Genomic DNA, 25,055 nt, shown 5'->3' on the forward strand with positions numbered 1-25,055 from the left:
GTTTGAGGCTCTGGTCAGCAATTCTTTAGGAAGTGAGCAGATTGGATACTTGGCTTATGCTTTGACTCTAAAATGTGTTCTGAATTCTGTAACATCTGGACAGCCTCAAGAAATTACATGTAACATAATATGCCCAGGAAACTGAGTTCCAGCCTAAGGTTTACACCTAAAAAATATGAAGTCTTCACCAAGGCCTCCTAGTGATAACTGTGTATACCCTGGTCAATGTTATAGGGGGAAACAAAATATAAGGGAGTTGCAATAGAAAATCACTTGCTACTTTTGCTCCCATCTGCTCATCCTCTCCCATATGTACACCCTGTCACTGCCTGAACCCCAAGAGGTCTTCATAAGAATCAGACATATGTCCATACCACTTTACATGGTTATCCTTTAATTCCTCACACAACTAAGCCCATAAACTCACACTTACACTGTCATACAAACACACCCAAGGGTATAACCACACACATACAATCACACCCAGAACAGCAATAAAGTAAGCAGAGAACTTACGCCATCATGATGACACTGAAATCTAACCAGTTCCATGGATCCCGTAAAAAGGTAAAGCCATCTATGCAGAAACCTCTTGCAATGATTTTCACTAGTGATTCAAATGTATAAATCCCTGTGAATGTGTACCTGTCGAAAAAATGGATAGCTTGAGGCAATTTCTAAACAGAAAGGAACTTTAAATGAACCTTCTAAGACAGCACTTGCAGCCTCACTAACAGAGACAAAGCAGAAAGGACACAGCTGATGCAGCAGAAAGAAGTGAGGAAGAGAAAGGGATGCATCTAATGAAAATTACTAAATGCACAAACCACGAAAGCTGGAATGTGGCACTGGGACCTGAAGGGCATCACAAAGGAATAGCTCTGTACTGCCACCTAGCATGTGATCATTTTGAACCAGGAAAGGAGGCCCCAGAGCCAATTTTCACTTGAAACAACATGAAAAGGAAGGCTAAAGTTGGAGAAAAAGGCAGTATCATCAGGAATTGAGGGTAGAAGATGGTGATGGGCCAGTTAAAGCTTTGGCTAACACAGGCTACCATAGGAAAGGGCAGAGGTGGTGAGTCGTCACTTCCACGGCTGGCTTTCTCTTTCTAGAGTTGATTTCTAAGGGTATTTCTTCAATTCCACATGTATCCTCACCCACTCCGTGAAATAAAATGTGGGCAATAATCGAGAAACAATAATTCCCAGAGTTGACTTCTAAGGATACTTACTTCTTAAATTGCAGATGTATCCTCACCCAGTGAAATAAAAAATGGGTAATAACCTAGAAATAATAACTTCCCGAGTTGATGTTTAAGGATATTTCCTAAGTTCCACATGTATCCTCATCCATCTCTGTCACATGAAAAGTGGGCAAATGATTTTCTTCCTTGACGGATATGCTGTGCAGTGCAAGATGCAGTGACTAGATATATTTAAAACAAGCGAGCAGAAAAATAAATACATGAGCTACTTACTCCACATTCTTCGACCAGTCAGGAGGGTTACTAAAAGTCATGAATACACAGTTGGTCAAAATAGTGCACATAATGATCATGCTAAATACTGTAGAAAAGAGTCAAGGCAGAATATACAAAATCTGGCCTGCTTTTATCCTCAGGAAGCAAATACATTTCACATTAAGTATCATGAGAATTAAAATCAGTAACCTGAAAGGAGACAAAGCACAGAGGAGGAAAAGGCAAGGTGATAATGAAAACTGTGGCCACCACCATGAACCATATCAGTGCCACCATATGTATCCACACCCAGCCAGAGAATGTGAGTGGACACAGCAGGATGGTCACTCTTTTTTTCAAAAGGGCTGTCATTGTTCTCCTTTTGGATAAACATTTTTCCTTATTACCATTTATGCCTCTAAATATCTTTTTGCCCAGTAACCAGAAATCTTGCATTCTGCCAGATGCCAAAGTCATTGGATGAGAAAAACAAATTAAATCTATCTATGTTATTGAGGAGTCATTTATTGTTAATTATTTTGCATTACCAATTATTTGAAAATGTTCTTGTATTTAATAGTTTACTTTCTTCCCATAGCCCTTCAAAGGGCTGTGTCCTTGCAGGGCAAAGCAACAGTTAATGTCTGCTGAATCTGTCAAATTTGGGAAACCAGTTGTGGTAAGGACTGGGTAAGGAATTTAAGGACATCTATACCACCGTACTCCTAAGAATTAGGTAATGAGGCAAATTCATCTGATCTTTCTGAGAGTGTCCAGGAATGTTTATGGGTAGCAAATCATTTTGCTGCCATTTCGATTCCATCCAAGATCTTGCTCAGCCCTTCTTGTTCCTGTCCGGCTTAGTCACTAAGTCATGTCCGACTCTTGCAACCCCATGGACTGTAGCCTGCCAGGCTCCTCTGTCCATGGGATTTTCCAGGCAAGAATACTGGACTGGGTTGCCATTTCCTTCTCCATATTCTTGTCTACTGAGAAGAATTAAACTGCTTTAGATTAATATGAGTTACTTAAACTGCACAGAAGTCATATCTCATTTGTTACTAATTCACTCTCTCTTGCTGATGGCATTCACTACCTTCATTCTATTAGTGGAGTTTTAGAACACTTCTTACAGCTGGATTTTTTTCTTCCCACAGCTGGATTTTTCTTCAGGGAATAACAACATGTTCTAGTTAGAATAGAAAAAAACATCATCCTCTGATCCAACAAGAAAGGAGTCCATTGTGAATTATTTATTTTCTTATACATCTTTAGATTTCAGAACTATGTTGCTTATAAGACCCACAAATTCCAGATCAGGCTGCTAAATTCTTAACAAAAACAAAAGGTGCAAAAGCTTAACAAACCTGTTTATGAAGCAGCAACTGCTGGTTTCTTCATCCTACTTGGAGGATACAAAACTCTGAAGCATGGGACTAAGTATCGTCAAATTAAACACCAGCCATGAAGGTTTAAAGTTACTAAGTGAAGTTGCTAAACCCATCGCGTAATTTTTCCTCTGTCATACGCTCTCCTATATTAAGGAGATACAAAGTCAAGCCGCATGAGTAAACTGGCGTTTTCTTTTAAGGGGGGCAAAAATATATATAAAAAATCCATATCAATCCTGCAATCTAGATCTAAACCTATGCACCAAAGAGGCCATTTAATCTGAGACATTATCTTACTTCCTAAGTTTGTGGTTTAAGAAATCAAAGCAGCTCTCTAAAACACTTGCTCAATTATTTATAGTAGCTTTTCAAAAATTCTAATATGGGCTTTAATATGTAAAAAGCTGAATAATACAACTTGTTATGAAATTACTAAAGTCTGAGTGCTTTAAAAATTAAGACTTCAGTAAAGTTACCATCTTAACTTGTCCCTCTTAATGATACCCAGAAAATTCCAGATTCCCGTGATATCATCCTAAGAAAAAAGAATCTGCGGAAGCTCAGCTAAGGCTTTAGCAGAAGTTCTGACTGGAGGAATAGTCATCTACACCAATGATAAAATAGTTAATATACAATTAGGTGGTGGACATTCAGAAACACATACCAGTGAACACACAATGGCTACATTCACTCCACATTTGCAGAAAAGGATATGAATGTATCAAAATTTTAATAGCTATTCTTCTTATCAGGTTAAAAGGACTTAAAATGTACAAGGCAGGCGTGGCACTAAATCTGAAGAGAGTTTTCCCTCTGTTTAATACTACAAAGGTCTGTGAAGAAAGAAAGAGAGAAATTATTAAAGCACAGGAATTAATCACCACATGAAATAACATTTTTCTAGGCAAGAAATAAACTCAAATGGACTCATGTTTTACTTCCCAATTTGGTGTCTAAGGAAACATACCTTAAGGCAATGTACTAAGGCAAGAGAAACTGCTTTCCCTCACCTCCCTTCCTTGCACTGCTCCAGATTACATTACAAATAGATGACACTATCTTAGCAGTTTTAAAGATCAGACTTTTCTTTCAGAAACAAGCCATGTCAACTATACCTAAGCTGCCTGTGCCTGCTCTGGACAAGATTCTGAAGTTTATTAATTTAGGATTCATTCACTCAACAAATAATTACTGAGTGCCAACCATGTGCCAGGCAATGTTCCAGGTGCTTGGGAAGGATCGGTGAACAAGGCCACCCTAGTGAGAGGAGCTTATGTTCTAAGAAGGGAGACAGACAATAAATAAAAAACCTAATGAGTAAGTAAATTATATCAAATGTGATACATGCTGTAGGAAAAGGAGGAAGATCAGGGAAAGGCAACTCGAGAGTGCAGGCGTCAGAGGATGGGTGAATGTTTCATTTTTTAATTGAAATGTTATGCCCATCTTTGCTGTAATGGCAAGGTGACTCAATTACACACATATATACATTCTTTTCCATTATGGTTTATCCCAGGGGATTGGATGTTGTTCCCTGTGCTATACATTAGGACCTTGTTGTTCATCCATTCTAAATGTAATAGTTTGCATCTACCAACCCCAAGCTCTTGGTCCATCCCTCTCAGGTGATCAAGGTAAGCCTACTGAGGAGAGAGATTTGAGCAAAGACTCAAGGAGGTGAGAGGAGTTATTCATCTTGTCGATATATACCTACCAAGTCTACTCTACTTAGCTTTTAAGAACCTCCATTATCAGCCTTGCCAAATTCATTCAACTACATTCCGAGCATAAGTCCTCCTCGTGCCAAACCAGAACAGGTTACAGGAATTCAGACTTTGGCCTTGGCGCTCACTGCCCATCCTACTCAGATGCCTCTTCCTGTTGCATGAATTCAATTCAAATATTTTGGAGCATCTGTTTCGTGCCAAGCATTGTGCTAAGCTTCTTGGATACGAGCTTGAATAAAACTGTACCTTTAGGGAAGACATATATGTGAACTAATACTAATAAACATAAAATTCAATAACAAAAATATACGTAATGTATGAGAGGCAGCAGAAGAGAGAGATTTTTACTTTCCCATTGGATGGACAATTCAAGGGAGGGGAGTGAGCTGCGAGGTGGGAGATATTCACAAAGGCAGGTTACTAAACATTTGGAAGGGGTTTTAAAGGATAAGTGCCAATTCGGAGAGATTAATTGGGCAGATAAAGGGGGAAGGGTTAGCATAGGATTACAAAGGCACAGTAGCTCAGAACTGGGGGTGTTTTCAGGGAATTGATAAGTAATTCAGCGCTGCTGGAGGTTTAAAGAGAGGGGGAACAGCTAACTGTGGAGCTGGAGATGCAGGGCCTACTAGACTGAGGTCCTAAGGACACAGGCCAGTGGCGAGTACTCAGCCCTAGCATCTAACCGTGAAGGTGAAAAAGCACATGGTCAAATGCTGGCCCTTTGAAGTAGCCTTTTGCTTTCGTTTTGTCCTTTAATTTAAAGTAGTACATGTTCACAATCATAAAAAAAAGGAACAGAAGACAAGTTCCATCTCATTACTCAGTGATAACCTTTGCTTGTGTATCATCTTTTCTTATGGATCTTTTCAAACCTTTTCTGTATTAATATAAACACACAGATACTGCTTTAAAAAGACTCTTCTCTCCCTCCCTTACCCTCCCCTCAATTGTACTATAAATACTCTTCTGCACCTTGCATTAAAAAATGAACCCCCACAAAGAAAAACCCAGGGCCAGATGGCTTCTCTGATGAGTTCCTCCAAACGTTTAAAGAATTAATATCAGTCCTTCATAAATTCTTCCAAAAAATAGGAGAAAAGGACACACTTTCCAACTCATTCTTTAAGGCCAGTATTGCCTTGATACAAAAACAGACAGAGATATTTAAAGAAAAGAAAACTATAGACTAATATCCCTTATGAATATAAACATAAAAACCTCAACAAAATACCAGCAAACAGTATCTGGCAGCATATAAAAAAAGGATTACACACCACCAAATGGGATTTATCCCAGAAATACAAAGATAATTTAACATATGAAAGCCAATCAATGTAATACAACATATTAATAAAATAAAGGAGAATTACTGCATGATCATCACAAAAGAGGCATCAAAAGCACTTGACAAAATCCAGAATTCTTTCATAATAAAATACACAGCAAACTAGTAATAGAACAGAATGTCCTTAACCTGATAAAGGGCATCTATGAAAAATCCACAGCTATCATCATATTTAATGTTAAAAGACTAAAAACTTTCTCCTTAAGACCAGGAATAAGACAAAGATTCCACTCTCATCACTTTCATTCAACATTGTACTAGATGTTCTAGACAAGGCAATTAAGCAAGTAAAACTATTTCTAATTGCAGATGAAATAAGCTCTTATATGGAAAACCCTAAGGAAGACATAAACACAAAACAGAGCTCATTAACAAGTTCAGTAAGGTTCTAAGACATAAAAGCAACATATAAATATCAGTTACATTTCTATACACTAGGAGAAAACAATCTGAAAATGAAATTAAGAATACAACGCCATTACAAGAGCATCCAAAAAAATAAAACACATAGGAATAAATTTAACAAAAGAAGTATAAGAGCTATACACTGAAAACTATAAAACATCAGTAAAAGAAACGGGGGAAAAAAATAAATAAATGGAAAGACATCTGATGCTCACGGACTGCAAGGCTTAATATTGCTATGGTTCAGTGCAATCTCTCAAAATTTCAACTTCCTTTTTTGGCAGAAATTAACAAGATGATCCTAAGATCTGTATAGAAATTTAAGGGAACCAAATTACGATCCTGAAAAAAAAGAACAAAATTGAGGACTCACATTGCTGCATTTTTAAACTTACGACAAAGCTATAATAATCAAAACTGGTACTAACATAATACCTTAAAATAGCCAAACACATCAACAGGCTAGAACTGAGAGTCCAGAAATAAACCCACACATCTATAGTCAACTGATTTTTGACAAGCATGCCAAGACAATCCAAAGGGGAAAGAAGAGTCTTCAATAAATAGTGGTGGGACAAACAGATGCAAAAGAATGAATCTGAACCTCTATCTCACACCCGATGTGAAAATTAACTCAAAATGGATAAAAAACCTAAATGTAAAGGTTAAAACTATAAAACTCAGTGAAGAAAACATAGGGATAAATCTTTTTACCTTTGGATTAGGCAACAGTGTCATAGATGGGACACCGAAAGCACAAGCAACCAAGGAAAAAACAGATTAAATTGAACTTCATCAAAATTGAAAACTTCTGTGCAACAAATACACTATTAAGAAAGTGAAAAGACAACGCAAAGAATGGGTGAAAATATTTGCAAATCGTGTATCTAATAAGGGTTTTGCAGCCAGACTAGATTACAAAAACACCTACAACTCAGTAAAGAGACAAACAATCCAAGTTAAAAATGGGCAACGATCTGAATAGACATTTCTACAAAGCAGATATACAAACAGCTAATAAGCACATGAAAAGACACTCAATATTAGTAGTCATTAGAGAAATGCAAATAAAACCACAATGAGATACCACTTTATACCCATTAGAATGGTAATAATTTTTTAAAAGAACATGGAAAATAACAAATGTTGGCAAGAATATAAAGAAACTGGAACTCTCATATATTATTGGTAGGAATGGAAAATGGTTCAGCCACTTTGGAGAACAGCTGACAGATCCTCAAAAGTTAAACACTGAGATACCATATGACCTAGCAACTCCATTCCTAGCTATATACCCAGGAGAACTGAAAACAGGTTCACACAAAAATGAATACATGGATGTTCATAAAAGCATCAAAATACTGCAAAAGTGGAAACAACCCATCAACTGACAAAAACATAAACAAAATGTAGTATATATCCATATGATGGGGTAGTACCCAGTCTTAAAAGCGTTGAAATTCTGACACATGCTAAACATAGATGAACCTAGAAGACATTAGGCTAAGTGAAATAAGCCAGGCACAAAAGGACAAATATTATATGATTCCGCTTATATGAGGTACCTAGAATTAGCAAATACATACAGACAGAAAGTAGAAGAGAGTTTATAAGGGACTTTAGGCAGGAGGAATGGAGAGTTATTTTTTAATGGGTATAAGTTTCTGTTTGAGATGATGAAAAAGCTGTGGAAATGGATGGCGGCGAAGGTTGTACAACATGGTGGGTATATTTAATACCATCGAATAGTGCCCTTAAGAAAGGTTAAAAAAAAAAAAAAAAGAAAGGTTAAAATGGTAAATTGTGTGTTATATATAGTTTACCACAATAAAAATATATACAGTTGACTCTTGAACAACATGGGTTTGAATGGCGCAGGTCCACCTGTACATGGATTTTTTTTCAACAGGAAATCCTGCAGTACTACATGATCCACAGACAGTGGACTCTGCCGCTGCGGAAGCACAGATACAAACGAACCACAAGCTCTAAGGGACCGAGGCGTGAGGGCACCACACATGCAGAGGGCTGCCTGTAGTTACAGGTGGATTTTCGACTGGGTCCTTCATGCCTGTGTCGTTCAAGGGTCAACTGTATATTATTACCTGGAAAGTGAACAGTAAGGTGTTATTGATAAATTTTTAAAAAATCAATTTTATTCCAAACCAAATAATAGAATTAAGAATAGCAATAGCTAAAAGTGTTTCCTAACCCATTGGAAACTTCAGAAAGAGTTAAGGACCTTTTTGAAAAATAAAGACATCTGGGCAAAGAAAAAAAGAAATGAAGAGAAGTCAAGTATTTATACATGCTACAACATGAGTGAAACTTGAAAAACCTTGAAAAGAGTTCAAACACAAAAGGCCACATACTGTAGGATTCCATTTATATGGAATGTCTAGAATAGGCAAATCCTGATAGAAAGTTGGGTAGCCTAGGATTGGATGGAGAGGGGATTAGGAACTCCTTGCTAATGGGTCTCTTGTGGCTGTTTAGCAGACAAGTCACGTCTGACATGTCGTGACCCTATGGACTGTATAGCCCACCAGCTCCTCTTGTCCATGGGATTCTCCAGGCAAGAATACTGGAGAGGGTTGCGATTTCCTTCTGCAGGGGATCCTGTGACTCAGGATCAAACCCACGTCACCTGCATTGGCAGGTGGGTTCTTTACCACTGAGTCACCAGGGAAGCCAGTGGGTCTCTTTAGGGTGATGAAAATGTTCTGAAATTAGAAAGTGATGATGGCTTCACAAACTAGTGAGTAAAAAGCCTACGAACTGTACACGTTAAAATGGTGGATTTTTTAGCATGTGAACTATATCTCAATGAAAACAAAAATACCACAAAAATGAACCATACGAGAGGCGTTAAGACATATTAAAAAGTCTACAGAATGATACCACAAACATCTCTCTATCCATCAGTTAGCCTAGGAAATAACACCTTATCAATATGGTTTCTTTCCGCAGCCAAAAAAGACTTGTTTGTGTGTTTATTTTTGGCTGCACTGGGTCTTCTTTGCTGCACACAGGCGCTCTCCAGTTGTGGCAAGTAGGGGCTACTCTTCGTTGCGGTGAGCAGGCTTCTCATGCTCTTGTTGCAGAGCATGGACTCAACGGCACACGGCTTCAGTGGTTGCAGCTCGCAGGCTCAGTGCTCGTGGCACACAGGCTTAGCTGCTCTGCTGCATGTGGTATCTTCCCAGACCAGGGATGGAACCCGTGTCCCTTGCACTGGCAGGCAGATTCTTAATCACTAGACCACCACGGAAGCCCAAGGTCCCACTTTTTTATGATAAATTTGCAATTCCTCTGACCTCCCCCTTTCCTGAACTCCTGTTACACTCAGAGTTTGTGTCTTTCCTTATTCTCCAAGTTCTTTTTGTACCCTCCCCTCCACCCTCCACTTCTACTAGGTTTCAAGCTCTTGGAGAGCAGGAAACAACCTCACACTTCCTCCCACAGTTTCAATATAATGCTCAATCCAAGTACTCCCGATGCACACTGGCTGGCAGATTTTTTAAAAGTTCCTGTCCTCTCATCTTCTATTCTTCCGTTCCTGGCAGAGTCCCACCATTTTCTCCACGATAGAAAAGCGGTGCTGGTGTTGAGCCATGTGCGTTCTGCAAATGCTCGATGAAGCAGCCCCAGTGCAGAGATTGCACTGAGATCATATTCTTCCTGTACTAGAAGGTACTGGCCCCAGGCAGCGGGTGGGGGTGGGGGGCAGGCGGTGGTGGTGATAACTGCAGGGAAAACTTAATCCTAAAAGCAAGAGGAGGTAGTAGGCTTGGGGTCAGGCTGAAAAGAGGTCCAGGGCCGAGTCTGGCTCTTCCATATTTTGGCCTCTCGAAGGTACAAAGAGCCCTGCTTGAAACTTCTAATCCAATTCTGAGAATATAAAGAAATACTGTGCTGTAAACACACACAGGAAGTTAACAAGTGATATAGCATTATTAACAATAGTACAAATTTTGTTCAAATTTCACAAAATTTTATGCTAGTGTCCGTTATTTGTTTTCATACCTATTCAAGACTCCACACTGTATTTAATTGCATTAAGCAGCTTCAGCAGCATACAACAAATTCTGGTAAATTCTCTTTTCATTTTTATTCTATTACAATTTTTTTTTCTAATTTCCCTTATTATGGCTTCTTAGATACACCATCATTTAAAAGTGGATATTTAATTTCCAAATACATGGGATTTTGTTTAAAGTATCTTTAATATTAATTTCTCATTTTGATACTAATTTCTCATTTAAATGCTTCCTTCTCTGCAATCACTCTGTGTTTTTTTCAGTCAATTTTATTGAGACTTATGATGGCTAAGTTGAAAATCTCTCTTGGTAAATGTCACACTGCACTTGAAAATATGTGGGTTATTTTCAAATTTCTTTTGATATTGATTTCTATCATAATTCTACAATGATAAGAGAACAGACTCTGTATGATTTCAATACCTTTAGACCCCGAATTTTTGCACCTTATTTTATGTCCCTGAATATATTCCAGTGTCTCCTAGTTTGCTTGAATAGAATGTGTATCCTACTGTTGAGTGAAAATTGTATAAATCTTAATTATGTTGAATTGATTCACAGTGCTTTTCAGGTCTACTATATCTTTCTACTTCTCTGTATATCCATTCTATTAATTTTTGAGAGTTTGATATTGAAACTCCAACCTAAAATCTTAGTTTACCTACTTAAAAAATAATTGTAATATATAGTGGAACTATGTGTAACTTTGTTCTGTATATCCCAAGTCTCCTGTAAATGTGTTATCATACTTCATAATTCAAAAAAATAAAAACTAAAGAGCCCTGGACTTTCCTGAAATCTCTTCTCTGAAGTACTTGTATTCCTCTGCGTTTCTATAGCAACCCCCTCCAAGAAAATGTCAAGCCTTTTAAATAACCTCCTCATTCAACCTCATTATATTCCCATGAAGTATGTGTGAAGGAGGGATTATTATCCTCTGTGCATTTCACAAAATCTCAGGAGAGGGACACCACCTATCAAAGGTTAGGCTGCAAGGAGCAACATATGATGCCAAGTTTAGAGTCTCTGTACAGCTTCTGTTTGCCAAATGGAGAAGTAACTCAGTGACAGTACGAACCTGGGAATGAACCTGGTGTGGGGCACAGAGTCTCTGGTGGATGAGAAACCTGAGCCCCTGAGGTTCACTGCATGGAAGCCTCAGCAACAACCAAGGAAGTGCTGGCCCACGTCCCAGGATCTAAAACCACCAGGCCGGGCCTGTACAAAACCTCCTACCTGCCTTAGAAGAAGACAGGCATCAGAGTTTTTTAAAGTAACAAACTCTGCACCTCCCCGATTTCTCATCTTTTAGCCTGGCCATGATGGAAAGACAGGTCTAGAGGAACCGCTGAGGGTATTTCCTATCTCAGGATCAGAGCCTGCACGGCAGCGCAGAGCAGGTGCTCAATAAAAGCTACTTGAGGACTGAACAAATGCTTGCATGGCTGAGGTGAGGGGAAAGAAAAGGAAGGCATTAGGAAACTGACATTGTCAGGCCTTGGCTGAAGAAAAACCAGGAGGTAGCTAGGATTCTGAATGAGTACAGTGATACGTTGGCAAGAATGATGCTGATGATCCTGAGGGAAACTAGGTCTCTACAGTGAATTTTAAAAAGATGGTTTTGTCGGAATAAAGGTTTCCTTACGGACATTTTACGTGTGAAGCAGAAATTTCATAATTAATTTGGATACTGAATACTGCATATAGAATAGTTTAACCATCACTCCTTTCTAAGTATTTATATCCTCTATCTTTATCAAGTATAAAAACAGGAGATCTTTTTTTGGCTCAAAGAGAAATAAACCTCTAGTTTACACTAAATGTCCAGAAATGAAGGTGAGTCCTCCATACTTAAAAGTAGCAAGTTGTATTATAATGAAGCATACTTTATTGTTAAATAATTAGATTTACACATGTTTAACTTATATGCAGTTTTTCAAATATCATCTTTTGCAAAAGGCAAGACGGTGTTTGGACCAACACAAGGTCTCAAAGCTTAAGAATCTCCTCTTAAAAAAAAAAAAAGAATCTCCTCTTACACTGGGACTTGTAGTGCTTATCTGAGAGAATAATATATATCAGGGGTCAGCAAATCTTTTTTGTAAAGGGTCGGATAGCAAATATTACAGGCTCTATGGACCATACAGTCGTGGTGCAGCAACTCAACTCTGCCACTGCAGTTGCAAAAGTAACTATAGACAAATAAGAGGGACTATGCTTCAATAAAACTTAATTTACGGACGAGGCAATTTTAATTTCCTAAAATTTTCATACGTCACAGAATATTGTTTTTTTTTTTTTTTTTACTTTTCCCCAATTACTTAAAGGGTTTCCCTGGTGGCTCAGATGGTAAAGAATATGCCTGCAGTGTGGGAGACATGGGTTCGATCCCTGGGTTGGGAAGATCCCCTGGAGAAGGGAATGGCAATCCACTCCACTATTCATGCCTACAGAGTCCCCATGGACAGAGGAGCCTGACAGGCTATAGTCCCTGGGGTCACAAAGAGTAGGACACAACTGAGAGACTAAGCACAGACTAAGCACAATCACTTAAAAATGTGAAAAGCCTTCTCTGTTATTTTTTGGCTGTGCCAGGCTTCTTGCGGGATCTTAGTTCCCCAATTAGGGATTGAACCTGTTCCTCCTGCAGTGGAAGTCTAGAGTCCTAACCTCCACACCACTGGACCACTCTGGAAGTCCTGTGAAAACCCATCTTAACTCATGGGCCATACAAAAGCAAATGGCAGAGCTGATATGGGCCAGGGGTCAAGGCTGGTAAATCCCTGTTTTGTATGAATACCAGCTCTGACATAAGACAGACTGGTTGCTTAAGAATAATCTGATTATCTTTAAAAAAAAAAAAAAAAACAAACCCACAGATTCACAAGTCCCACCTCAGAGATCTGATAAACAAGCTGCAGAGGAACCTGTGCTCACCGGGATTTGAGAAGTGCCACATCACCTCTCAGGTATTAAAACACATAGGTTGTCCTTCTTCACCTATCTCTGCCTGGCAGTACGACCTGGGGGAGCCCCTACAGCTCTCTGGATCTCATTTTCCTCATCTCCAACTTAAGAGAGGGGGCTGTCTGATGGGTGTGCCCAGGTCCTTTCCAGCTCTGACATCTATGAGCCTACGATTTAGAAAATATATAGACACATCCAATATTGTAAAAGGGCTTCCCTAGTAGCTCTGTTGGTAAAGAATCTGCCTGCAATGCAGGAGACCCTGGTTCCATGCCTGGGTTGGGAAGATCCCCTGGAGAAGGGACAGGCTACCCACTCCAGTATTCCTGGGCTTCCCTTGTGGCTCAGCTGATAAAGAATCTGCCTGCAATGAGGGAGATCCCTGGGTTCGATCCCTGGGTTGGGAAGATCCCCTGCAGAAGGGAAAGGCTACCCACTCCATTCTGGCCTGGAGAACTCCAGGGACTATATAGTCCATGAGGTCACAAAGAGTCAGACATGACTGAGCGATTTTTACTTCCAAAATCAAGTGCAACAAAGGGCAAACCATAGTTTTGAGGAGAAAGCCTACTATTCTATTCTTTCCCTTACATTCCATCTTGGTGGAACTCTCCTGAGTTAGTTATTTTGCTCTTTTGAGTGAAACGGTCAAGGCCGGGGTCAACAGTGCTCAATACTATCCTGACAATTGTACTTATGTGAGAAGTGGGCAGCATGGGGCATTCCCATGGCAGTATTGTACCACGGGCTGCTTTTTCCCACTCTAGATCCTCTACTTTTATCACCTTTTCTGAGCAGAACAGTGACTATGCAAAAGAGAATAAATAAGGAGGATTGGTGATGGGCTGAATTTAAAATATATATATATACACACAAAAGCATTTTAAAGTTATATGCATAGTTGATTTAAATCTCAGTAGGGGATGACAGAGGATGAGATGGTTGGATGGCATCACCGACTCAATGGACCTGAGTTTGAGTAAACTCCAGGAATTGGTGATAGACAGGGAGGCCTGGTGTGCTGCAGTCCATGGGATCGCAAAGAGTCGGACACAACTGAGTGACTGAACTGAATCATTGTTAAACTGCTGGTAAGAACCCAGAAAAGGGGAGTCACCCTTTATTCAATCCTATACTCCAACACAAGATCCTTCAAAGCCCAGGAGGAGTGCAAAGGACAGCTAGCTTTGGATTCTTACATGAATATTTCTTAACCAACAGTCACTTGGTACCCATGAAGTCCAATAATATTTTACCCAATCTGTCTTAAATTAGATCTTTGTGAAGTAAATGAGTTAAAAGGGAAATTGATATTGAATTGTGGTTTATGGCCCAGGGGAAAATATCAGTTTATAACAACAGCCACTGAATGTGTGTGAGTACAAGGCCCATTAGCAGTGGTGGAACAGCTCTTAACGAGTTATGGCACGGACTATTAATAAATGTGTCATGCCGGCATAACATGAGCCTTCTGAAAAGCACAGGCTTTTCATTTCTAACTAGCTATGTGGGGCTTGAAGCACACGTTGGAGGAGCTTTGCCACTGCTAACACCAGGTAAGAGGCATTCCCTTCAGGGTCTACATAAGGAGCAGCGACATCGTGCAAGGCCAAGTACGAGCTCGTTCATATTCATGCCAAACAAATTCTAGCACACGGCAAACACAATGCAATAAATGCACACAGTTACCAAAGTACTGCATGTAGCCAACTCACGAGCAGCCCCCACCCTCACCCTGTGACTAGGTTAATTTTTTTAGCCATTCAAAATGTACACATTAAATAATAAAGGGTGCACAAATTGGAAAGGACACTACAGAGAACTCAGTGTATGGGTGCAGTAATCACAAACAGAAAGCTTCCTAGAGGTTCACCACCCGGTCCCAGGTTTGCTGTGGGTCACAAGGCCCAGGACAGCAGTTCTCCACCCAACCACATTTCTTCCTCCCCTGAGAAGTCATCATTGCCACCAGGGCAAAGGGGACCTGCAGGCACCTGAGGGCCTTCTGGGTCTAATGAACACCTAGGGGTTCAGGGATTGAGCTAATCTACAAAGGGGGAGGTGGGAATCAATACCCTTTGGCTCCATCTGCTGTAACTGTTATCCACACTGCTTTATGACCATCTCCCAGAGTTTGGACCCTAGATCCTAACTGTTTCGACTTCTGGAGCTGCCTAATCCTCTCATCTTTAAATGACTTTTCGAGCCTTAAATTCTTGCCTGCTAACCTTATATATATATATATATATATATACACCTTATTCTCCCAGATCTATGTACCTCTTCTGAACCAAGTAACTATGTGATTAGACTTTTAGTAGTTGTTAGTTCTTTCCTGTCTAAGTATAAATTTTTTATTCTGGTAACTTCTAATGGCAAATCCTCTCTGCCTAATGGTTTCAGAGTGTACACGCACAGAGAGGCACTCTTCTACCAATAATAAATACAGCTGATTGGAAAAACAGCTATAACAGTGGTAAGAGCAGTAGTGAGCAGTAGTAGCCAATTGTCCACTAATCAACAGCTATTTGGCATTCACTTCCGAGTAATTACACAGCCAATATAGCAGGCAACAAACAAACGTCCTTTCAAAGTTTCCCTGTTTTAATAAAGAAAAGCATGAAAGGAGATCATTCCTGGGTATTGACTGGAAGGACTGATGTTGAAGCTGAAACTCCAATACTTTGGCCACCTGATGCGAAGAGCTAACTCACTGGAAAAGACCCTGATGCTGGGAAAGATTGAAGACAGGAGGAGTAGGGGATGACGGAGGATGAGATGGCTGGATGGTATCACCGACACAATGGACTTGGGTTTGGGTGGACTTTGGGAGTTGGTGATAGACAGGGAGGCCTGGCGTGCTGTGGTTCATGGGGTTGCAAAGAGTCAGACATAACTAGAGATTGAACTGAACTGAAACAGATTCTACCTCAGACTAGGAAGCTGTTCAGACATAAATGACCTATACTGTCAAAATGACTATACCATGTTACAGGGAGTCCTGATGTCTTTTATTTACTTATATATTTATTATATTTTGGAAATCTTTTTTGGCCACACCACATGGCCTATGTGATCTAGTTCCCTGACCAGGAATCGCACCCATGCACCCTGCAGTGGAAGCATAGAGTTATAACCAGTGGACTGCCAGGAAGTCCCAAATTATACACTGTACTTTTTAGGGCGGGGGGGGGGGGGGTTGGGGTGGGCTGCATCACATGGCTTGCAGAATCTAAGTTGCTCAACCAGTGACTGAACCCAGGCTTCTGCAGTTAAAGTGCCAAATCCTAACCACTAGGCCACCAGGGAACTCCCCTGATGCCTTTCTTAATGCTAGTCTGCTCAGTGGGTCCCTCAAGGAAAATGACAATTATAGTCCCAACGTGCCCTAGGAAAGGCTCCAGCAAAGGCACAACTGGCCTGAATTTACAGAGTACCTGAGCCCTGATACCCAGCTGAGAAATACTGAACTGAAAAGCAGGACATTAGGGCACAGGCAATTTTTTTTCCTTTAGGCTTATACTTCTGTTTGAGCTACATGAATATTTGTAGCCCTCCTCTTCCAAGGCTCTATTTCATTATACTGAGAACAGAACGAGAGGCCTTTAAATCCCATGTTTATATTTTTACTTCCTTTACTTATTAATAACGGCACCTGTGAGTCTATTTGAAGAAATAACATTTAGCATGTATTAAGCATTTACTATGCAGAAGGAACCCTACTGAGATGCCTTTTACAATACCTGTCTCACAACAACCACTTGATAAAGAAGGTATATTTTATTAATAATGAAACTGCAACAAAAAGGTCAACTTGCCCAAAGTGAAAGTGAGGTCACTCAGCCGTGTCCGACTCTTTGCGACCCCATGGACTGTAGCCCACCAGGTTCCACTGTCCATGGGATTCTCCAGGCAAGAATACTGGAGTGGGTTGCCATTTCCTTCTCCAACTTGCCCAAGACCACCGTTATTTAGTGGTGAAACTTAGAACTGAACCAAGGCAATCTAACGCCAAAGCCTATTCTCTTAATTATCACATCATACTGCAATTTTTTAAAAACTTCAAAACTACTTATCAACTCTAACTCCTCACTTTACAGACAAGAAAGCAAGCACAAGGATTTTCCTGGTGGCCCAGTGGTTAAGAACCCACCTGCCAATGCAAGAGACACCAGTTTGACCCCTGGTCTGGGAAGATCCCACACTCTGCAGAGCAACTAAGCCCGTGAGCCAAAACTACTGAGCTCATGTGCCTAGAAGCCATGCTCTGAAACAAGAGAAGCCACCGCAATGAGAAGCCCTTGCACTGCAACTTGAGAAAGCCTGCATGCAGCAACGAAGACCCAGCATAGCCAAAAATAAATTTTACAAAAATTAAAAATTAAAAAAAAGAAGAGAAAGAAATCAAACACAGTGTGCTCTGCTCAAGCTGAGTCATCTGATCCAAACCTCAGACCCATGAAGAAATCATTTTTACTAAATACTTTTAACTCTGACAAAAAAGAAAGCCCCCTGCATATACCAGAGACATCACAGCAGCTGTGTATGGTATTTTCCCAAGTCAAGCTTGATGAAGATGATGCCAGCATCCCATCTCTCTGTGGCTTTGCTGGTTCCCAATGCTTCTGCATATACTTTCTCATTTGCTTTGACCTTGTGACCGCCATGTCCTCCAACCCACATCTGGAGCAGGTGATACCCATTCCTGCCTACATCCTGATCACAGGAAGACATACTGGCAGAACAGCAGCTGCTTCAGCGCTGAGCCAGCATGCTCCTGTTCCCTGAGGCAGGGCGCTCTGAACCTCCTACCTGGCCTCCCTTCCTCACCATTCTTCAATCAAATTTGCCATTGATCTCCTTCTCCCTTACGCTCCTGGGGTCCCCAGCCTGCACCCGCTCTAGAGCAAAGAGGAAGGTGGATTTAGTATGGAAAGCATACTAATGCCTCTCTTCGTCGCACTGTGCTCGTACCCTAGAATTTCTTCTCGCTTTCCTCTCTCTTAGAAAGCAGCAGAGTAGAATGGTTTGGAGGCTTTGAGGCCACCTGAATTTAAGATCCAGCTCTGTTACTTATTAGTTGTTATGATTTTAGGCAACTAACTCAGGTTGCCATGGCTCCATGTTCTTATGGATGAAATACAGATAATGACTGACAGTACCTATTTTATCAGATTATGAGGGTTAAATGAAAATTCACAAAAAGTCCTGACTACAGTGCCTGGCCCAGAATAAGGACTCCAAACAAATGAAATTACGATGGTGCTGTTGCTGTCATACAGACCATTGCTGCTCCCTCTGGTTCTTGGCAGGGTGGCAGGAGGAGACTCTCAGGGCTAATATTCAACTTATTTAGTATTCACACACGTGGCACAAGCCAGTAGGACCATTGTGCATAAGCTGAACCAAGGGTCTACAGTCACTAGGGCCAAAGTCACAGGACACTGCACTGGTTCGAAACGGGCCCCAGAGGTTATTTCACACTGAGAACTCCAGAAGCAGGAGAAAATAAAAACTGCTGAGTATGTACACAGTGGGGTCCAATCTGCCCCTCTCCTTTATCTCCTGTCTCACCAGACCACACCCCATGCTCCAGTCACAGTGAACTCATGGTTCTAAACACTTTAATGCTGTTCACGCCTCTCTGTCTTTTCATGTACTGTTCTTTTGACCCAAACTACTCTTTCTTCTCTTCTCCAACAAGTGAAATGTTTATTAAACATACTTTAATGCTTCAAGGTACAGTTCAAATATCACCTTTTCAACATTCAACTTTCTCACACAGAATTACCCTTCCTGCCGGTGTGTTCCCACTACACTTTGTACTTACTTCTGTTAAAGCACTTAATATAGTATTGTCATTTTGTTTACACACTGATAGCCCTCATTGGACCCCGAGATCCTTAGAGGCTGTTAAAGTGCTGCATTTAGTATGCCAGCAAATATGGAAAACTCAGCAGTGGTCACAGGACTGGAAAAGGTCAGTTTTCATTCCAATCCAAAAGAAAGACAATGCCAAAGAATGTTCAAACTATGCATAACTGCACTCATTTCACACGCCGGCATAGTAATGCTCAAAATTCTCCAAGCCAGGCTTCAACAGTACGTGAATCAAGAACTTCTAGATGTTCAAGCTGGATTTAGAAAAGGCAGAGGAACGAGAGATCAAATTGCCAACATCTGCTGGAACGTAGAAAAAGCAAGAGTTCCAGGAAAACATCAACTTCTGTTTCATTGACTGCACGAAAGCCTTTGACTGTGTGGATCACAATAAACTGTGGAAAATTCTGAAAGAGATGGGGATACCAGACCACCTGCCTCCTGAGAAATCTGTATGCAGGTCAAGAAGCAACAGTTAGAACCAAACATGGAACAACAGACTGTTCCAAACTGGGAAAGGAGTACGTCAAGGCTGTAGACTGTCACCCTGCTTATTTAACTTCTATGCAGAGTACATCATATGAAATGCCAGGCTGAATCACAAACTGGAATCAAGATTACTGGGAGAAATATCAACAACCTCAGATATGCAGATGATACCACCCTTACAGCAGACAGCGAAGAGGAACATAAAATGCCTCTTGATGAAGGTGAAAGAGGAGAGCGAAAAAGCTGGCTTAAAACTCAACATTTAAAAAACAAAGATCATGCCATCCAGTTGCATCACTTCATGGCAAATAGATGGGGAAACAATGGAAACAGTGAGACTTTTTCTTTTCTTGGGCTCCAAAATCACTGCAGATGGTGACTGCAGACATGAAATTAAAAGATGCTTGCTCCTTTGAAGAAAAGCTATAACAAACCTAGACAGCATATTAAAAAGCAGAAACATTACTTAGCTGACAAAGGTCCGTCTAGTTAAAGCTATGGTTTTTCCAGTAGTCATGTATGGATGTGACAGTTGAACCATAAAGAAGGCTGAGTGCAAAAGAATTGATGCGTTTTAGCTATGGTATCAGAGAAGACTCTTGAGAGTCCCTTGGACTGCAAGGAGATCAAACCAGTCAATCCTAAAGGAAATCAATCCTGAATATTCATTAGAAGGACTGATGCTAAAGCTGAAGCTCCAATACTTTGGCCACCTGATGCGAAGAGCCAACTCATTAGAAAAGACTGATGCTGGGAAAGATTGAAGGTGGGAGAAGAAGGGGACGACAGAGGATGAGATGGTTGGAGGGCATCACTGACTCAACGGACATGAGTTTGAGCAAGCTCCGGGAGATGGTGAAGCACAGGGAAGCCTGGCGTACTGCATTCCATGAGGTCACAAAGAGTCTGACACAACTGAGCAACTAAACAAGAATAACAACTGTGACTTTCTTAGCTTAGCAAGCAGAAGATGTCATATAATACCTGTCTGGGACAAGGTAGACAGTTCATACATATTTGCTGACTGTATGAATGAACCTCTTAGTCATGAGGAAATGATGTAGCTAAAATCAACTAACCTATTACTATATCCAACTTTATGCAAGGTGTCTAATTGACCTTTTCTACTCTGTAGCTCATCCACTCATAAAAATTCATTAATTTTAGTTTGAAAAGTTTTCTTATGTTTTCTATATCTTAGATTGAGGCAGTGCAAGGCCTCATAGGCAGGGCCTCATACTGAGACAGTGCAAAATGACAGAAATTATCTAAAAATGACAGTAGAAAACAAAACTTGCAATACACTCTCTGGAGACAGCATGGCATGGTAGAAAGACGAGTATTAAATTCACAGATCCCAGGAACTGAAACGTGCCTTGTCCACATACTAGGTGAGGGAATTTCAGCAGTAAATTAACGTTTCTGAGCCAAAATTTTTTCTCACTTGTAAAAATATGCAACATTCTACTGACACTTCCCTAATATTGGTGATCCTCAGGAATACAGAAAATTGGAGAGTCATTAATAATACCTAGAATTTGTGTGGTATCATCAACTAAAACAGCAGATGAAATAAGATAAGTAGGTTTGAGGGAAAAAAATTAGTTCAATTTTGAATACACTGAGTTGCCTACGGGAAATCCAGATAGAGATGCCTGGCAAGACACTGAATATTTAAGAGTGTTCTAGGCTGGAGATACAGACTCAAGAGTAGTGAGAGAATGGATGAGATCAGTCAGGAAGAGTGTGCCAAGTGAGAGGAACACGGGTCAAGGACTGAACCCACGGGAATGTCAACACTTAAGGGAAAGGTGGAAGAAATGAAGGAGAAAGAAGGGAAAGAATAGTCCGAGATGTCAGGTGAATTAGGCCAAGGAAGTAAAGAGCTGCAAGAATCAGGGAGTCATAAATAGTGCCAAATACAGCAAAAAGGATCAGTGAGATAAGAACTGAAAAAAATGTCCATTAGATTTGGCAATTTGAGATCACGGAGGATCTTATACTGAGAATGTGGTCAAGAGGGGAGAATGAGAGCCAGGCTGCAAGGATGGAGGAGTGGGTCGTGAGGGCAAGTCAAAGGCTACTCTTTAAAAGCTTCAGTGGCATGGAAAGAGAGATGACGCCTCCTGGGGGTATGGGGTCAAACGTGGGTTGATGAAGGTGGGAAGGCTTTGAGTGTGTTTATAGGCTGAGGGGAAGAACCACTCTGAAAGGGAAAGACTGAAAGTACAGAAAAGAGAAGGGATAACTGGGAGAGTCAAGTGCTAGAGGAGGCTGAAAGGCAGGATCAAAGGCACAAGGAGGACTGACCTTGAAAAGTAGATGGGCTGGGTACTTTATCCTCTGAAATTGGGGAACTCTTTTATTCAAACTTAATTCCACAGGCCAAAGTTTGTAGACTCACAGTGTCTGGAATATGACTGCTTCTTCAGAGCAGGTATCAAACATGTTGCTAGAATCAGAGTTGACAAAAATTTCCTTTTATGGGGAAATCTTAATCTTGAATTCTGTCAAATAGAGTTATACGTAAAGAATTTACAGCTCATGTGAATTTGGAATCAATCAGTAAGAGAAGCATCCCCCTGTATAATGATGTCACAGTCTTACTCTCCTTAACTTAGAAGGGATTTAAAATCTGGTAAATTATAGAGCTAATAAATTAGAGAAGATGATCAATATCACTGCAAACTTGAGACAGCCTTCAACATTTAAATGGTCATTATTATTATTTTTTTTTTTCCAGTGGGTTTTGTCATACATTGATATGAATCAGCCATGGATTTACATGTATTCCCAATCCCTATCCCCCCTCCCACCACCCTCTCCACCCGATTCCTCTGGGTCTTCCCAGTGCACCAGGCCGGAGCACTTGTCTCATGCATCCCACCTGGGCTGGTGATCTGTTTCACCATAGATAGTATGCATGCTGTTCTTTTGAAATATCCCACCCTCACATTCTCCCACAAAGTTCAAAAGTCTGTTCTGTATTTCTGTGTCTCTTTTTCTGTTTTGCATATAGGGTTATCGTTATCACCTTTCTAAATTCCATGTATATGTGTTAGTATGCTGTAATGTTCTTTATCTTTCTGGCTTACTTCACTCTGTATAATGGGCTCCAGCTTCATCCATCTCATTAGGACTGGTTCAAATGAATTCTTTTTAATGGCTGAGTAATATTCCATGGTGTATATGTACCACAGCTTCCTTATCCATTCATCTGCTGATGGGCATCTAGGTTGCTTCCATGTCCTGGCTATTATAAACAGTGCTGCGATGAACATTGGGGTGCACATGTCTCTTTCAGATCTGGTTTCCTCAGTGTGTATGTAAATGGTCATTATTAAATACCCCATTCAACAGGTTAATTCTTAATAGAATAAAATTATTTCATGACCTATACTCTGTAGAAACTATCAGAGAGCAATTCCTAAAATTACCAGTCAGTGGGATTTTACAGTTCAGGTGATTTGCTAATAAAAATAATACACATCCAAGAATTCAGGTAAAAGTTGTTACACCACAATGTGGCTCAGAAGTTTGGATCTGCAACTCAGATCTTGTACAAGGTCTAGAGAAGACCTGAGGTTCTTTTCTGGGGAAAATGCTAGGTTTATCCATATGTGCCCCTATAGCTCACATGAATGCTGAAACCTACTGAACTCCTACCTATGTAAAAACCTGAAACTGGCAAACTCAACAGAGTAACAATACTGGCTTTTACACAACTCAGAATATCTGCGGGATGGGTCCTTTCAAAGGTTATAATTTGACTTCCCTGGTGGCTCAGATGGTATGGGTCCTTTCAAAGATTGTAATTTAGTACTTGCTAAAAGTCTATTTAAGACAGCATTGTAGCCCTTGTTTCTTTTGGATTCTAGTTTAGGTTTCTGTACCACGGTTAGAGTACCACAATCTTTAAAGTACCTGGACTCTATTAACTTTATTAATGTACCTATCACTACCTGCAATAATTTTTATTTCTTTAATAGTTTATTATCTGTCTCCCCAACAAAAACTAACTTCCAAGCATAGTATATAGAACTTGCCTGCTTTGTTCCCAAGGGCATAGAACAGAACCTAGGTATGTAGAAATTACTCAATAACAATTTATCAAATTGTCAGATAAAGGACTGAATGTCTTTAAGCCTCTACAATCAATCACAAACTCCTATCATTTATATTCACTTTTGATGTCACCGAGTCCCCTCACTTTTCACTTCCACCACTATAGTTTAGACCCTCACTATCACTACTTCATAGCTGGCCGTTCTGTCCAAGTTCTCTTTCCCTCCGGTCCAAACCTCACATCACTGTCACATTCACCTCTCAGTCTAACATTACAAGTTCTCCGTGACTTGGCTCCAGCACTCCCTTCCCAGACTCATTGCCCACTCTCCAAATTCCAATCAAATGAGACGATTCAGCTTTCTCTTACACTGTCCTATGTCCTGGTTTCTGAGTCTTTGTTCATATTCTTCTCTCTGCCTATAATGTTACAGTCTATCTCTCATTTCTAAAATCCAAACCCTAATCCAAACATTATTCCTACTATGAAGTAAATAAGGCCTGTTCTGAGGCCCCCTATCAAAAGTGATATCACACTACACACTATTATGTTATAAGCTACATAAGGGTAAAAAACTGACTTTATTAATCTTTATTTCCCACAAGCGAACCCAATACCTCCAAGGCCTCACACAGAGGAAGTACTCAAGAAGTACTGATTGAATAAACAGATCATATTTTATATGAGACAACCCAAACTAATATATATATTCCATGTCAGCGTCTCTCATTTCTGTTATAGTCAGTTAATACTGGGAGGGTAACACAACTCCCACAGCCAAGAAAACAGCAAAACAATAAAAGAAGACATGACAGAACAACTAAGAATATTCAGGAAATTACATCCTTTGTATAATAAAGACTTGAGACCAATAAATCAAGAAGAGCGCTAGGTAGAGGCTATTACCCAATGGTCTTTTGATGACATCGCTCCTAATTCTAAGGCTCTACAAGAGGAGAGATCAGACTGGTGGCACTTAACAGCAGTTTAGCCCTTCAAAATCTCTAAAATATCAAGAAACCTATTTCCTGATCTACTTGCTCAGCCCCTGAAGGAAAGATACACTGGTAATCAGTCTTTTCCCCCAGAGAGTTCCATTTAGCTTGGTAGATGGGAAAACTTTTCATTTGGGGGAAAAAAACCCATGATGTACCCTTTCATGTTCAAAGCACTTAGAAAAGTACATTGTGTTTTCATATGCATTATCTCATAAGACTAACTCATTCATTTAACAGATGTGGGTTGAACACTTACTACAGGGCATGGACACACTGCTCTGG

The 25,055-nt window shown here is 40.2% G+C and overlaps 1 protein-coding gene across 3 annotated transcripts in view; it reads right to left on the bottom strand.

Annotated features, from left to right (window-relative positions):
* SCN8A (sodium voltage-gated channel alpha subunit 8) overlaps positions 1 to 25,055 on the bottom strand; it is a 196,865-nt gene that overhangs the window by 91,468 nt on the left and 80,342 nt on the right. For all 3 annotated transcript variants that reach the window (XM_043883928.1, XM_043883919.1, XM_043883933.1), the window contains exons 3-5: positions 3,568 to 3,686; positions 1,481 to 1,570; positions 517 to 645 (exon numbers count right to left, since the gene is read on the bottom strand). In XM_043883928.1, the coding sequence (XP_043739863.1) occupies positions 517 to 645; positions 1,481 to 1,570; positions 3,568 to 3,686 (338 nt within the window). The remainder of the gene's footprint in view (positions 1 to 516; positions 646 to 1,480; positions 1,571 to 3,567; positions 3,687 to 25,055) is intronic.

This window comes from Cervus elaphus, chromosome 3 (genome assembly GCF_910594005.1).
Source record: "Cervus elaphus chromosome 3, mCerEla1.1, whole genome shotgun sequence".
NCBI lineage: Eukaryota > Metazoa > Chordata > Mammalia > Artiodactyla > Cervidae > Cervus > Cervus elaphus.